This window comes from Rhincodon typus, chromosome 2 (genome assembly GCF_021869965.1).
Source record: "Rhincodon typus isolate 14 chromosome 2, sRhiTyp1.1, whole genome shotgun sequence".
Taxonomy (NCBI): domain Eukaryota; kingdom Metazoa; phylum Chordata; class Chondrichthyes; order Orectolobiformes; family Rhincodontidae; genus Rhincodon; species Rhincodon typus.
The window spans coordinates 118,404,178-118,419,553 of record NC_063333.1 but is presented as its reverse complement, the minus strand read 5'-3'; the positions used below and the strand labels follow the sequence as shown (position 1 = coordinate 118,419,553).

The window sequence follows — 15,376 nt, the reverse complement described above, 5'->3', positions numbered from 1 at the left end:
TGCTGCTTGGCCTGCTGTGTTCATCCAGCCCTGCACCTTGTTGTCTCGGATTCTCCAGCATCTGCAGTTCCTACTATCTGTAGCTGTGGAAATGTCCACTTGTGACGGAATGATAGTGACACCCTCGGAGAAGGCTTATGAGAAGCCAGCCGAGAAAGAGGCAGAGGAGGAGGAAGAGAATATGGAGATTACAGAATGAAGAACTCTGCTGTGCTATTACTTAGTGGTCAGTACCCTGTGTCTGAGCAACATTCTGACAACACACACACTGCAGGCTTGCCACTATATCAAGCAACAGATTGCTGCCCTCAACTTTTTGCCTGGTTCATTGTGCTCTTTTTTTTGTTTAAAATAAAGGGTGTTTCCACGGGGCTGTAAGGTAGGCAGTTCCAGGATTTCACCCAGTAACAGGCCAGAGGAAATTATTAATCAATGAAGCATTGCAACTCTAAGGTTGGAGATAGGCAATATCACATTGACAGTCTCAACAAATTACAGAGTGGAATCATTTTAGTACTGCATTAGCGTACCATTTGTCTGTCCACTGTCCAAATTCACAGTAAAACAGACATTGCTAATCTTCCAGAAATATAGATTACAGAATCAGCAAGCATTTACATCCAAGAATTCATTGATAAAGGAAGGAAACAGTGGGGACATGCACATGCAGAGACAAATAGGCATTGTGCAAAAGACTGACTTATTCATATGATCTCTCTGATAACCCACAGGAAATCATCAAGGTTTCGACATGGCAAACTGGATGATATGCTGTGAACAACTGGTACCTTTGACTATGTAATACATGTTATTGTAAAATTTGCAATATTTGTCTCTCAATTGCAATTTCCCAATAGATGCAACTGAACATAAAAGAGTGCAAGAAATAGATACAATGGGCCATGCAGCTCATCAGGTCTGGCCTACTATTTGATATGACCTTCGACTTCACTTTTCCAAGTCCCTCGATTCCTTAAAACACCAAAAATCTATCTTTCTCACTGTGAAACATATTCAACGTGGAGCATCCACAACGCTGTAGCCCTCCAAGTGAAGAAATTCATCCTAATCTCAATCCTGAATGATCGCTCCTTAACCTTTGGTTCTGCCTTCATTCTTATGAAGCCAGGGGAAAACAAATTCTCTATATATAATCTGTCAAGCTTTTCAGAATCTTGTATGTTTCAATTACATCACCTCACAATTCTTCAAATCTCCGGAGAAAACTGACCCAATTGATCCAGCCTCTCAATCCAGAGACTAATTTAGCGAACCTCTACTATATTATACTTGCCTTGCAAGTGCTCTTGCTTATATAGAGGCCAAGCTGCATACAATATTCCAGGTGTGGCCTCAAAGTCCCGTACAATTGTAACATGATATTTTTCTCCTGTACTCCAATCTCCTAGTAACAAAGACCAATATCCATCTCTCATCCTGCTTTCTTGCTGTACCTGTACACAGTGTCCATTTTACAAGTTTTACCAAAGTTTTATACCTTTTAAAACATACTCTTCACCTATTTTTAAAAACAAAGTGAATAACCTCAATTACCGGTATTACATTCTATCCGCCATGTTGGGTAAGTGAGCAGCAACATGTCTGTATTTCTTTACATCTTCCTAACAACTTGCCTTTACTATAGCCAAACTGATATGTTATTTTCTAGCTTTTCATCTAAATCATTAGTATAGATTGTAAATAGTTGAGGGCCCAGTACTGACCATTGTGGAACTCAAGTACCGGAAATTACTGGATCATAAACGGATTCTATTCCCAAGTATGTTCATAAGTTGATTTGTACACAAGTCGAAACACAATATAGTTCAATATAAAATAGCCGTGCTTAAGTATGAGAAAACGTTCACGTCAGATCCTTAAAATTAATACTAATATGGGATCTCTTTCATAAGTACGAGCGTTCTTAAGTCAGATATTTGTCAATTGGGAACCACCTGTAATTAAAATCTCTTTACTCTTAATCTTTTATTCTTGTCTATTAACCTATCTGCTTTTTATGCTGATATATTACCCAACCTCACAAGCCCTCAGCCAGGCTATTAATCTTTCATGTGGCATCATATCAAATGCCATTTGGAAATGTAAGAATCTTACATCTACTTGTTCACTTTCATCTACCCTACTAGGTATATCTTAACAAAATATTAAAGTTGTTAAACAATTTCTCTTTTAAAAAAACCTGTTGACTTTGTTTGACGATACTAAGATTTCTTCTTAAGTGCATAAATAAGACTTCCCTATTAATATTCCAGCACATTCCCAATAACCAATGTCAGATCAAATGGGTTGTATTATGTCCCTGTTTTCTCTCTCCCTAATTTCCTGAATAGTGGTGTTACGTTTTCTAACTTCCAATCCACTGGGACTGCTGTAGAATCAAGGGAAGTTTGGAAAATGATTTCTGGTCTTTCCATTATCTCTTATATTCCTAAGATGCAGACCATTAAGTCCTGACGATTCATTAGATGTGGCCCTCTTAAGTTTCTCCAGTACTTTACTTCTGCAGATATCAATTTCCTCACTCTTCACAGCCTCCAGGTTACCCTCTAGTTCTGATTTGTAACTTGTATCTTTTACTGCGAAATGAGATAAATATTTGTTCAATGCGCTTGTTCTTTCCTCATCCCTCATGATGATTACTTTTATCTTTGCCTCCAAGGGACCAACATTTATTTGAGCTACTTTTTTTTTTTTAAGTATACTTCTAAAACTCAAAGAATTTTCTGAAGAAGGGTCTAGGCCCGAAACGTCAGCTTTCCTGCTTCTCTGATGCTGCTTGGCCTGCTGTGTTCATCCAGCTCTACACCCTGTTATCTCTTATTTTTAGATTCCTGACTACTTTACTCTCACCGCAATTTTATTCTCATTTTAAATCAACGTTTTTGCTGGCCCTTTGTTAGTTGTCAAAACACATCAGACCCTCAGACTTACTGCTATTCTTCATGTGATAAGCCTTCATATGGTATTCTTAACCTTTTTAGTAAGCTACAGATAGATCTATTTTACTGACCTTTTTTTTTTAAAATGGGACGTATTTTTGTGGAAATATTGAATTATTTCTATAACTGTCTCCCAATATTTATTTATCACCATAACCTTTTGCATCTTTATCCAATCAGTCTTAGCCAGCTCTCCCTTTGCACCTACATAAGTGACTTGGTTGAAGTTTAAGACCTCGTTTGTGATTGAAATATGCTACTTTTAAGCATGATTACACCCGCTTCTTGTCCATTCTACCTAACTTTTGAAAATGCTGAATGCCCTGCAATATTTATTTCCCCAACTTTGGTTACCTTGTAACCATATCTCTGTAATAATGATCAGATCCGATCCATTTATTCCCATGGGTTGGATTTTGTATCTTCCAGCTGGATGAAGGAAGCAGAAAGGAAAAAGGGAATGGTGTGCTCACTTCCGCCCCTTAAGTCTCAGTTTATCCAATGAGCATCGGATGGCGAGTTAGTGGCTGTCAGGCATGAAGGAAGCCAATTAGCAGCACAAAGGTGAGCCTCCAGGTTGAACTGGAACTGCAGGCAGGGATGCCATGCTGAGGGACAATATCGTGAACAGAAGTCAGTCACAGCTACACACAACTTTAAAGACTCCCTGCTCTTCAATTCACTCTTTTTTTGTATCAATTAAATGCTCACTTTTTCGTTTTAAAAATTTTTTTAAAAAAATCAGACACCACCACTTTCCCCATCAGAACATGCTGCTACATTCAACAATGGTTTCGGTAGAAGGTCTTTTCTCTTTGCCTTATGCCAAAACTGCCGATACAGGCAATGTCTGAAAAATACAGCAGGTGACAAAAATCACATCTGATTGGGTCCTTAACAAGCTTAAGAATTTCAGAACAGTGGGCGAGCTACCAATTTTCAATCAGGTAACTGGCTGATAACGTGGTATTGTTGACCCAGCATTATGACTCCCTAGTTTATGTTCACATGGCGAGAAGGCTGAGGTAGGTACTCAGCCTCATTTGAGCACAGAAAGTTTGGCCCTATTTGTACTCTAGTTCATCCAGCTTATTGAATAGACCTTGTGCTTTCAATAAAGGGCTTTTATATTTTTAAAAATAACTATTATTCTCTGGATGGATCTCACTTGTTATTAAACTGGAAAGTGTGCAAAAAGATTTACAAAGGTGTTACTGAGACCAGAAGGTTCGAGTTAAAAGGAGAGGCTGGATAGATTGAGGCTTTTTTTCCTTGGAACATAAGAGGCTGAGGGGTGACCTTATGGAGGTTTATAAAATCTTGAGGGGCATAGGTAAGGTGAATAGTCATGGTCTTTTCCCAAAGGTAGGGACGACCTAAACTAGGGGACATATGTTTACGGTGAGAAGGGAAAGATTTAAAAGGAACCTGAGGGGCAACATTTTCTACACAGGGTGGTGAGTATATGGAACAAGCTGCTAGAGGAAGTGGTAGGTGCAGGTACAATTACATCATTTAAAAGACATATACATGGATAGGAAAGGTTTAGAGGGATATGGGGCAAATGCAGGCAAATAGACTAGTTCAGTTTAGGAAACCTGGTCAGCATGAACGAGTTGGGCTGCAAGGTATGACTCACCAAGGCACTGTTACTGTCCCTTTGTCTCCCATTTCATCTGCCTATATCCACATTATTACACATTGTTCTATTGTCTCAATTTTTGTGATTTGAGTTTTTAAACTCTCCCTATACTCAAACCCCTTACCTTGCCCTTACTTTAAAGCTCCACGAAGGCCAGGGAAAGTCATCTGTGGTAAGGTGGAGCAGTGTTTAAGTCAACCAGTCCTTGAAGGCTGCAAAATTTCATTGCAGTAAATAGGAAGTTACAGCCTAGTTGCTATTCTATCAATAAGTATTAATTCCCAGCTATGAAGTTCAGGTGATCAATGTCAGAATTAGGACAGGATATGGTTCTTTCAATTACTTTAATCAATTATGTTTCAAATAGATGGTCTTTCCCTGGTAAGTTTTCTGCCCTTTTAGACTAAGATTTGTTACTTTTCTACAACTACAATTGCATCATATGCTTTGTTTACATGACACTTTCAAATGGACAGATGTGCCAGATGGAGTGCAGCACAAACAACCTGAACTCTCCAGCTATATTTGAAAAATAAAAATGGCAGCTCTAACAAAATTCAGTACTGCTCACAACTATGCAGGAGACTCAGAACTCCATACTAAGTCACTTTTTAGGTTTTGCAGTAGTCTGGAGTCATACAAATGTATTTTGACTGGGAGAATGAGGAGAGGTATCAAACTAAATAATCCAATTTTAAAGGGAGTGCAGTAACAGAAAGAATTGTGGCATATACAAATCTTTAAAGATGGGTGGAGAGTTAATTAAGCATAAGGGATCCTCAGCTTATTAGGAGACAGGAGATCACAAAAACAAGGAAGATGCACTTTTAGTTGGAGAAAAATTGCATAAATCTCATGAACCAGAAATATCAGCAAAAACAGATGTTAAGAAGGAACCTAACCTCTTAAATGCACTACACAAGTTGCTATTTTTCAATTGTCTTTTTCTCACATAGATGTGTTATATCTGAGGCAGTCAACACACTGTCCAGACTTCTAAAGTGACCACATCTATTTACGAGCTAATTGAAATACGAGTCATATTTTTTTCTACCAATGTTACATCTTTCATTCATCAGTCCGACCAAATAGATAAGCCATTTCCTTCTGCAATCCCTACCTACATCCATTGCCTTTACTGTTCTCAAATTTAGCAGCAAAGATACACTGTACAGGTATCATCAGATGCCCACATAGTGCTAATAAAATATGTTAATAACTTCAAAATGTCCCAGCATTTAGCAATAAAACCATTTTCCAGTGATTAAATCAAATGTAAGTTTGCAGATAACACAAAGATAGGCAGAGGGCAGGCAGTGCTGGAGAAGCGGTGAGACTGCAGAAGGATTTGGACCGCCTAGGAAGCGGCAAAGAGGTGGATGAAATATGATGTGGGAAAGTGAGAGGTTACACATGATGGTAGGAAGAATAGAGGCGTAGAAAATTTTATGAACAGAGAAAGGCTTTGGAAATCTAAAGCAAGAAAGGGAATCCTGAACTAAGACTCCAAAGTCCCTAAGGTTAAAATGCAGGTTTAGTTGGCAATTAAGAAGGCAAGCGCAATGTTAGCATTCATTTCAAGAGGGCAAGAATACCAGAAATGAACTGAAGCCATACAAGGCTCTGGTCAGATTGCATGTGGAATACTGAGAGCAATTTTGGGCACCATATCTAAGGAATGGATGTGCTGGAATTGGAGGGCGTACAAAGGAAGTTTACAAAAATGATCCCAGGGATGAAGGGCTTATCATATGAGGAGCAGTTGAGAACTACGAGTTTGTACTCGAAGTTTAGAATGATGAGGGGGATCTGATTGAAACTTAAGAATACCGAGGCCTGAATGAAGTGGACGTGGAAAAGACTTTTCCACCAGCAGGAGAGACCAGGACCCAAGTGCACAACCTGAGTGTGAAAGGATGACTCTTTAGAACGAAGATGAGAAGGAATTTCTTCAGCCAGGTGGTGGCTATTCTGTGGAACTCACTGCCAAAGAGGACTATGGAAACCAAATCAGTGAGCGTATTTATGATAGAGGTAGTTAGGCTCTTGATTGGTAAGGGGAGATGGCAGAGGAACCAGGTTGAAAAACATATCAGCTATGATCAAATGGCAGAGGAGACTCAATGGATCGAATGACCTAATTCTGCTCCCATATCTCGGTCTTAAACTGCCAAATTCAGTGCCTGATACATAGCTACTTTAGTCCAGTTGTTCAAGTGTTATTTGTTAAGATGTGGAACATGTTTGCTAGGTCAGCATTATTGCCTTTGAGAAAGTAGCGATGAACTGCCATCTTGAATCATTGCAGTCCATGTGGCATAGCTGCACACACAGTAATGTAGGAAGTGAAGTCCAGGATTTTGGCCCACAAACAGAGAAGGAAGAATGATATGTTTCCAAGTCAGGGTGGTGTGTGGTTTTGATAGGAGAGATTTTTGTACTCGATTTTGGGCTGTGGTCAGTAAAATGCAAGTGAAAAACTAATCAGGGAGTTGAGGGAATCACCATATATTCTAAGAACATAGCTCAAGTAGTCTATATTAGTTTTACTGCATTTGAGTGGCTTTATTCTATATTCACTAAGGTGCCTGGTTTTAACTTGTTTTGATTCAACCTTGTATTTATTGTGGAGAACAGGAGAACGGCAGAGAAACTGAACGGTTACCTTGCACTGGTCTTCAAAGAAGATCCAAAACATCTCCTGGAAATACAGGGGACGAAGGGGCTTATGAAACTAGGAACTAAAAGAAATGAATAGTAAAGAGATGGCACTCGAAATGTTAACTGAATTGAAGTTTGATTAATACACGTGACCAGATGAGCTTCATCTAAGAATGCTGAAGGTGGCGATTAAAAAGAAAGTAAATGCATTTGTGGTTACCTTTCAAAATTCAATAGATTCTGGAAAGGTTTCTGCTCACTGGAAAATCACATTATAAAGGATGTGATAAGTGAATACTTAGAAAAGAACGGCAAAATTGGGCAGAGTCAGCAGGAATCAATAAAAGAGAACTCATGTTTGACAGACTTAGACAAAAAGCAGAGAGTAAGAAATAACTGATCATTCTCAGACTTGTAGGTTGTAGAGTATCACAAAGATCATCATAAGGTAATTTGAAAAGATGCAAGGAAGAAAACTTGGATAGGGTAAATTCGTGGGCTAGATCATGCACTTGAAATACAATGTGAATAAGCATGAGAGTATTCACTTCATTAGACAAAACAGAAATTGACTATTTCTTAAATAACAAGCATTTAGGAAGTTGAAGCATCCAAAGGGATGTGGGTGCCCTTGATCATGAGTCACAAAGTTAGCATGCAGGTGCAGTAAGCAATCTAGAAGGACATATTGTACGTTGGTCTTCACAAAATTTAAGTACAAGATTATGTCTTGCTACAGTTGTACAGAGATTTGGTGATACCTCACCCGGAGTACTATGTATAACTTTGATTCCATTAATCTAATGAAGGATATATTTGCCCAAGGAATGCAAAAACTTTCACCAGATTGTGGGAATGAGAACAACTGTGAGGGAGTGAGAGTGACAGTGAAGTGAATCCAGTGTGGCAAGATTGTTTTATGAGGGGAAGTCTGGGCAGACTGGGTCTATATTCCCTAAAGTTTTGAAGAACAGGAGATGATCTCATTGAAACCTAAATATTCTTATAGGGATCAACAATGTAGATGTAGACATTTCATCTGGCTGGTGAATCTAAAACCAGGAACCCAATCTCAAGATAAGGTGTAGGCCATTTAAGACTGAGATGAAGATACATTTATTCACTCAAAGTGGTGAATCCTTGGAATTCTCTACCCCAGAAGTCTGTGGAATCTCTGCCATAGAGCAGGTTCAAGACTGAGACTGACATTTCTAGAAAACAATAACATCAGGAATAGGAAGAAAGTGGGGGAAGTGGCATTGAAGTAACATATATAGGAACAGATTCATGGCTGAATTAGACACATTTTTAAGGAAGCCCAGAGTAATGTGTAGGCAAGCGTGTCCAGTTGAGGGCACGGTCGGATCAGCTGGTTTTATGGAGTGGTGCAACAGGCTGGACGGCCTACTCCTGTTTTCATGTCCTTATTCACTGACAACTAGTGGCACTTAAGATTTCGCTGTCATCAATGCTACAATAGTTTGCTTGATTCGTTTGAATCTGAATTACTAGGAATAACTTATTTCCCCTATAGTGCAAACAAGTACCGATAACCATATATATTGAGGTTGTTTCTGTGAGTGAGATTCAAATTAAAATGAGTCTTCGCGGATAGCTTAGGGTTGCAATGCCTGGAACCCATTAATCATTTTACAACATCAAGTACAGTTCAGAGCTACGATCAGATAAACTTTTGCAGTCTACCGATAAGCGCAACAGCCAAATGTTTTCATGGGAAAACAACTGCGTGCAAATAGCACTGCGTGTCACTTTTCTAACAGCTGACTTCGTGTTAGTTTTCAGTCGCTCTCATCTTGTTTAGGGGCTGTTCCCGAAGCTCCTCCCGGTAGGTAATGCGGAGGCAAGATGTTTGCAATTAGATTTAGTTCCTCTTCTACCGCAAATCTCCCACATAACGGCTGACACATCTTTTGTGGTGCCTTACCTCTCGGGTGCACAGTTGCTGCCTGTTGCTGCGCATTAGCGGCTGGCAGCCTGACGCCGCTCGCCGAACCAGTTGCCACCTCCCGCTGCTGAGGCTGTTCACCCGGGGTTTGCGGCACTGTGGGAACGCCGAGGTAGGGCGGGTAAAAGGGGAAGAGATTGTAGAGGTTGTTAGCTCCGGGAGCGGGAGCAGCGGCCGCCTCCCCCTCGCTCTGCCTGGCCCCGCCGCTGGGGAACGGGTAATAAGGAGGGAGCGGGGCCATCAACATTACCCAGCTCTGCCATTGCACGTAGCTGTAATACTGCCACAGCCACTCCTGCACTTTCCTGCAATATTCCCCAGCGCCGACCGGAGTCCCGGGGGCTACCTGGCTTTTCCCAGCCGGGTTGTTGGTAAAGGAGCAGGATCCGCCCCTGTCCCTGTCTGGGCCGCTGCTCTCCGCCATTGTCACTGACGGGCCTTGGCGAACCTCTCGCTGCAACTACACCACCGTGGGAGCAAGGCGAGGGGTTGGACAGTCTGGATCCACACTGTTCCGTTTAAAATAAACACAGCAAAATCAGGCTGCTGCCATCTTGTTATACAGAAAATCACTAGGAACAATGCTAATCAGACAGCGTAGTATCTCCATATTTGAGGAAATCTGAAACACAATGGTACAAATGACAAGTTCACCCCTGCGAGCCCAGAATGGACGAGCTTGGCGGTGGATCACGTGGCAGGTAGGCGGAGCGCAAGCTTCTGCTGTCAGTCAGCTGCCCCCGGATGTGGGAGTGTGTGGAGAGTTGTTGGTGGGATCAGTCAAGTTGGGTATGTGTTTGGTTTTCTCTTCATATCCCGACTTCCCAAGAACTAAATTAACATTTCTTTGCATATATCTGGTCTCATATTTTATAGCGCAAATGAGATATTAAGAACGCTATTTCAGTAGCAAGAACGAGGTAGGTGCATGATGTGAAAAAAATTAGCTGACTGATTGAGAATGTGGTGGATCAACAGATTACTTTTAACACCAAGCTTACATAAAACAGTACCTGAAAGGGTTACTGAGATCAGGAGATAAGCTTCGTTCTTAAGGCCATGTGGTGGGAGCTAAAGCAGTACTTCAGTTTTGTGCTAAGTCTACATATGACCGAAAACTAATTGACAATAATGTGTACTTACTCTTAGGTCTCATCTGAGGTCATACAAAGAACTGTAGTGTAACTCAGATGTAACAAGTTGTTAAATACTATGTAGTAAAACTGTATTGTTTATCAAGATCGAGCTTCACTTCAGTATCCTTCCCCATCTGGTATCAATAATTGGACTGATACCAAGCAGTGAATCTCCCCAAGTCTTTTCAGATGGTTCCAGTGGACATGACCATAACAGGTACTGTATTGAAAAATATAACAGGATTATAAATATTTCACTTATGAGGTTTGACCATCTGAAGTGGGGGTTACTAGACATGCCAGCCAGGACAAAGCAGGCTGTGCCGTATGGAGGAAAGTACAGCAATGTAGGAAGAAAGCAATGACCTTGTTTTACGTTCTACCATCTCCTTTCCAATAACTTGCAATTGCCCCTGTACTCATCCTTCACCAAGGCTCATGCTCTATGAATTACTATTGCCTGCAACACCGTCCCTTACACTCTCTCACTCACCACAACCCTTTCAGCACTAATTGTGCATGCCCTCAGACACCTCTCCACTGCCACCAAAAGTAAATATTGTGTCACCCAGTTACATTGACTTCTCCTTTCCTCCAGATGCTGCCTGGCTTGCTGTGTTCTTACAGCCTACTGTTTGTCTACTTTGGATTCCAGCGCCTGTAGTTTATTTGCCTGTCACCTCTCAATACCTGACTCTCTCTGCTTTCCTCCCGGAATGAAAGCCCCAGAGGCCAGAAAGACTCAAGATGGGTGGTGGGCTATCCAACCTTCAACTCATCACCCTGACTCTAACTACCTTGAGTTGATATCAGAGTCTGCCTTTGACCTAATGGGATGGGGCCCCTAGAAGGAAGGCTATCCTTGACTGAAGCCTGCTGAAAACCATGACAGTCTATTTCTTTTGTCTGCGCTAAACAGCAAGGCAAGTCCGTAACAATATGAGCCTGGTATCTCTGGCTGAGCGAGTAAAGCTCAAAAAGGCAAGGTAATGCAAGCGAGGGATGCTGTGAGTAACGAGGTCGTGTCAAAGGGAGTATACCCTCTGACCGGGACTGAAAAACCTGGAGATGCAGCCTGATCGTTGAGTTGGGTGCATATCCTTGAATGCAAAGTTTCTTGCTGCAACATTACAATGATAGTTGCCAGTTCAGTCCAAGGTGCAGCATTGAAGTGCGTAGGCATGCTGTAACTGGATTGGACATGTGCTTTGAGGCTGGCACATATTGGATACCAATATCCATGGAAATGGGTGAATGTCGCCTGTGCTCATGGAGTGTGCCTGAGATATTGGTGCCCAGTGTCCAACGTGGAGATTGACCGGAGCAAGCGGTGAGACAAATTTCCTAGATACCGATAACAGTGTGGAGCTGAAGGAACACAGCAGGCCAGGCAGCACCAGAGGAGCAGGGAAGTTGACGTTCCAGCATCGGCAGTTCTTACTATCTCTTGGCTAGATACCTGTCTGGTTTCAGCCGAGTTTTTCTCTGATGTTTAGCTTGTTTGGTGAGTTGATAAGATAGGAAGCTGAATATTAATAAGGTGAGTTAAGTTGAGTTGTCAACAAGTCATTTAACAATTGTCCGTTCGTCACTGCCTAGCAAGGAACTCGGACGCTGCTTGCGAAAAACTTAAAAAAGATGCAGCAAGATGCTGGTAACATCAAAAGTGACCTTGGCGGACTTGTCTGATTCTGCCACAACTCTCACCATAGCTCATGTTACACTCCTTTAAGAGTTATTATTTCCTAGTTTTGAGGAAGTGTTCAGTGTCTAACTTGTATTCTCACACTACTTTTGTAACGATCTTTAATGTGACACAATTTTCTGTGCAAATAATTTTTATTGAGTTAGACTGTATCTCCACACTTAATGCCTTAAGCAAAGTCATAGAGGAAAAAAATCTGCTGTTGTTCTGGGTGAAATTCTGAAGGAAAATGTAAGATTTTTACAGGGCTGCAGTTACTCATCTTGTAACATTGCAATGTGATTGGAGTTGAGTTTGTTTTGTAACAGGTTTATGATTCATGGTTTTGTTTGTGACATTGGCTGCTGCTCTATCTGAAAGACTGTTGACCCTTTATTTCAACAATGCTTGCTTAAAAAAAAACAAATCTTTATGTTTACAACTGTTTCTTTTGCTAAATGTAATCCATTTACCTCAAACCATTCTGTGCAGGAGGAAAATGACCATTTTATTCCTGTCTATGGTGCAAGTCTACAGGCCATTAACATTACCCTTTATAATAATTAAATAACCTTAATAAATGAAAACATTTTAATCATTTAAAATATACACAATTAGTATTTACTTGATACCACAATACCCATGAACATTAACTTTTTTCAAAAAAGAATTCCAACTACCAATTGACAGCTGAAAGGATATAACAAGAAGACATCATATTTTAAGACTTTTAAAACTAAAAGCACTATTGACTAACTACTATTCTCGTAGGAAAATTGTTCTTTATGCTACATGTCAGAATTCCTGCTGTTTTTTTTAATTTGGAGCTGAGAACACTGAGCTGAGAGCTGAAGTTGACCTTTGGACTTTAAGCAGCAACTTGTCTTTTTCAAAAAAAAGAGAAAACAGCCAAATTGATATTTGCTTATGAGGCCAAACCTGAAAGATAATTGCTGGCTGATTTTTGTTCAAAGAACATTCTAGACACTTTATAGTCAAACAAATGGCTAATAACTGGGACCTCGTAGGGAGACAACCAGTCTAACAAAGATACCAAAACTTGAACTTTTTGTGAACTGTGTTTAAATTAGAAGGATTGTGGGTGTGAAAGCTACAAAACAGAGGTTTTATTGCTCCCTGGTTAACCTCTCATTATCAACTTATTGAAAGTTTGGAGAATAGAATCTCAGTTATAAGCATTAAGTGAATATTCCTTAGAGCCTATTGGAAAACAACTGCATGCATTGGTGTCTTCAGAAGCCAAGGAAGATACAATCCTGTGTGCCTATGAGATTATAAATTGTAGAACAGCTTAAGTGAACTCATCAGCTGCATCTCATTGATTTTGTCTTTTGATTTACCCCTTAACTGTATCTGCTTGTCTGTGTGTTTTTGTGAGTGGGGCTAGAATCAAAAATGATTGAGATTAAATCATAGACATTCATTAGATTATCTTGTTTAACTTTACTCTGCTGAAACTACTGTGTTATTAATAAAGCAGTAGTGAGACAAGAGAGAAGGTTGAGGCTGGTGCAGAAGTTAAAGAAAGCAAGTTGAGTAGATAAGGCAGGCAAAAGCACAGCAGGGAATGAGGGAAGACTGAATGAAACTGCATTTATTTCAGTGCAAGAGGCCTGACAGGTAAGGCAGATGAAGTCAGGGCATGGATGGGAACAAGGGACTGGATATCATAGCTATTACAGAAGCATGGCTGAGGGAGTGACAGGCATGGCATCTCAATGTTTCAAGGATACAGATGCTATAGGAAGGATGGAAGGGGAGGGAGTATTGTTTTTGAATAGGGAAAACATCACAGCAGTACCTTGGACAATCCCACAGGAATATTCTATGAAGCTATATATGTGGAAGTGAGAAATAAGGGAGTGATCACTTTGATGGGATGGTACTACAGGCACCACCCCCTCTCTGGTGGTCAGCAGGAAATTGAGGACAAAAATGCAGGGGTGATTGCAGATAGCTGTAAGAATAATAGGGTTGTAATTGTAGGGGATTTTAACTTCCCAAACATAGACTGGGACTGCTGTAGTGTTGGATGGGGAGGAATTTAAGTGTATTCAAGAAAACTTTCTGAATCAATAAGTAGATAGCCCTACTAGAGAAGGGGCAAAACCCAACCTCCTCTTGGGAAATAAGGCAGGGCAAGTGACTGAGGTGTTAGTGGGGGAGAACTTTAGGAATAGTGGCCATAATTCTATTAGTTTTTAAATAGTTATGGAAAAGGATAGGTCTGATCCACAAGTTAAATTTCTAAATTGGGGCAAGGACAATTTTGATGGTATGAGATGGGAACTTTCAGAAGGTGATTGAGGGAGGCTGTTCGCAGGCAAAGGGATGTTTTGAAAGCCTCCCACTTGCCAAAGTGAGATAATGAGAATTCAGCATGTTCTTGTCAGTGTGAAGGGCTGGAGGGAGTAGGGAACACTGGATGACTAGAGATATTGAGGCTCTGGTCAGGAAAAGGAAGGAGGTGTGTGTTCGATTATAGACAGCTGGGAACAAGTAAAGCCCTTGAGGAGGATAGGAGTTGTAGGAGTACGCTTAAGAGGGAAATCAGGAGGGCAAAAAGCAGATATGAGATAGTTTTGGCAGATAAGGTAAAGAAGAATCCAAAGAGATTCCACAAGCATATTAAGGGAAAAACAGTAAGTAGGGAGAGAATAGGACCTCTTAAAGAACAACAAGGCCATCCACGTGTGGAACCACAGGAGACGGGTGAGATCCTAAATGAATATTTTGTATCAGTACTTATTGTGGAGAAAGTCATGGAAGCTAAGGAACTCGGGGAAATAAACAGTGATGTCTTGACAAGAGTCCACATTACAGAAGAGGAAGTGCTGGAGGTCTTAAAAAGCATAAAGGTAGATAAGTCCCCAGCACCTGATCAAGTGTATCCCAAGACATTGTGGGAAGCTAGGAAAGAAATTGCGAGGCTATGCAGAGATATATTTGTATCATCAACTGCCACAGGCGAGGTGCTGGAAGACTGGAGGGTGGCTGATGTTGTCCCATTATTTAGGAAAGGCTGCAAGGAAAAGTCAGGAAACTACAAACTGGTGAGCCTGATGTCAGTGGTGGTTAAGTTGTTGGAGGGGATTCCAAGAGAGAGGATCGACATGCATATGGAAAGACAAGGACTGACGAGGACAACCAGCATAGCTTTGTGTGTGGGGAAATCATGTCTCACAAACTTGATTGAGTTTTTTTGAAGAGGTGACCAAGAAGATGAAAGCAGCATAGTAACATTGTCCACATGGACTTCAGCAAGGCCTTCAAGGTTCTGCATGGTAGACTGGTTAGTAAGGTTCG

At 40.8% G+C, this 15,376-nt stretch overlaps 1 protein-coding gene, 1 long non-coding RNA gene and 1 pseudogene across 4 annotated transcripts in view; 2 read left to right on the top strand and 1 right to left on the bottom strand.

Moving 5' to 3' along the window:
• Positions 1–199, top strand: part of LOC125487093 — a 6,539-nt pseudogene extending 6,340 nt beyond the window's left edge.
• The window catches only part of fam8a1b (family with sequence similarity 8 member A1b), a 27,860-nt gene extending 18,003 nt beyond the window's left edge, over positions 1–9,857 (bottom strand). Inside the window, exon 1 of the mRNA XM_048611464.1 lies at positions 9,209–9,857. Coding sequence (XP_048467421.1) covers positions 9,209–9,653 — 445 coding nt within the window. The 5' untranslated portion in view covers positions 9,654–9,857. The remainder of the gene's footprint in view (positions 1–9,208) is intronic.
• Positions 9,014–15,376, top strand: part of LOC125485946 — a 71,780-nt gene continuing 65,417 nt past the window's right edge. For 2 of the 3 annotated variants that reach the window (XR_007264660.1, XR_007264662.1), the window contains exon 1: positions 9,014–9,109. This is a non-coding gene — a long non-coding RNA (uncharacterized LOC125485946). Of the gene's footprint in view, positions 9,110–9,958; positions 10,019–15,376 lie in introns of those variants that run through there. The other variant, XR_007264659.1, reaches the window with a different exon arrangement.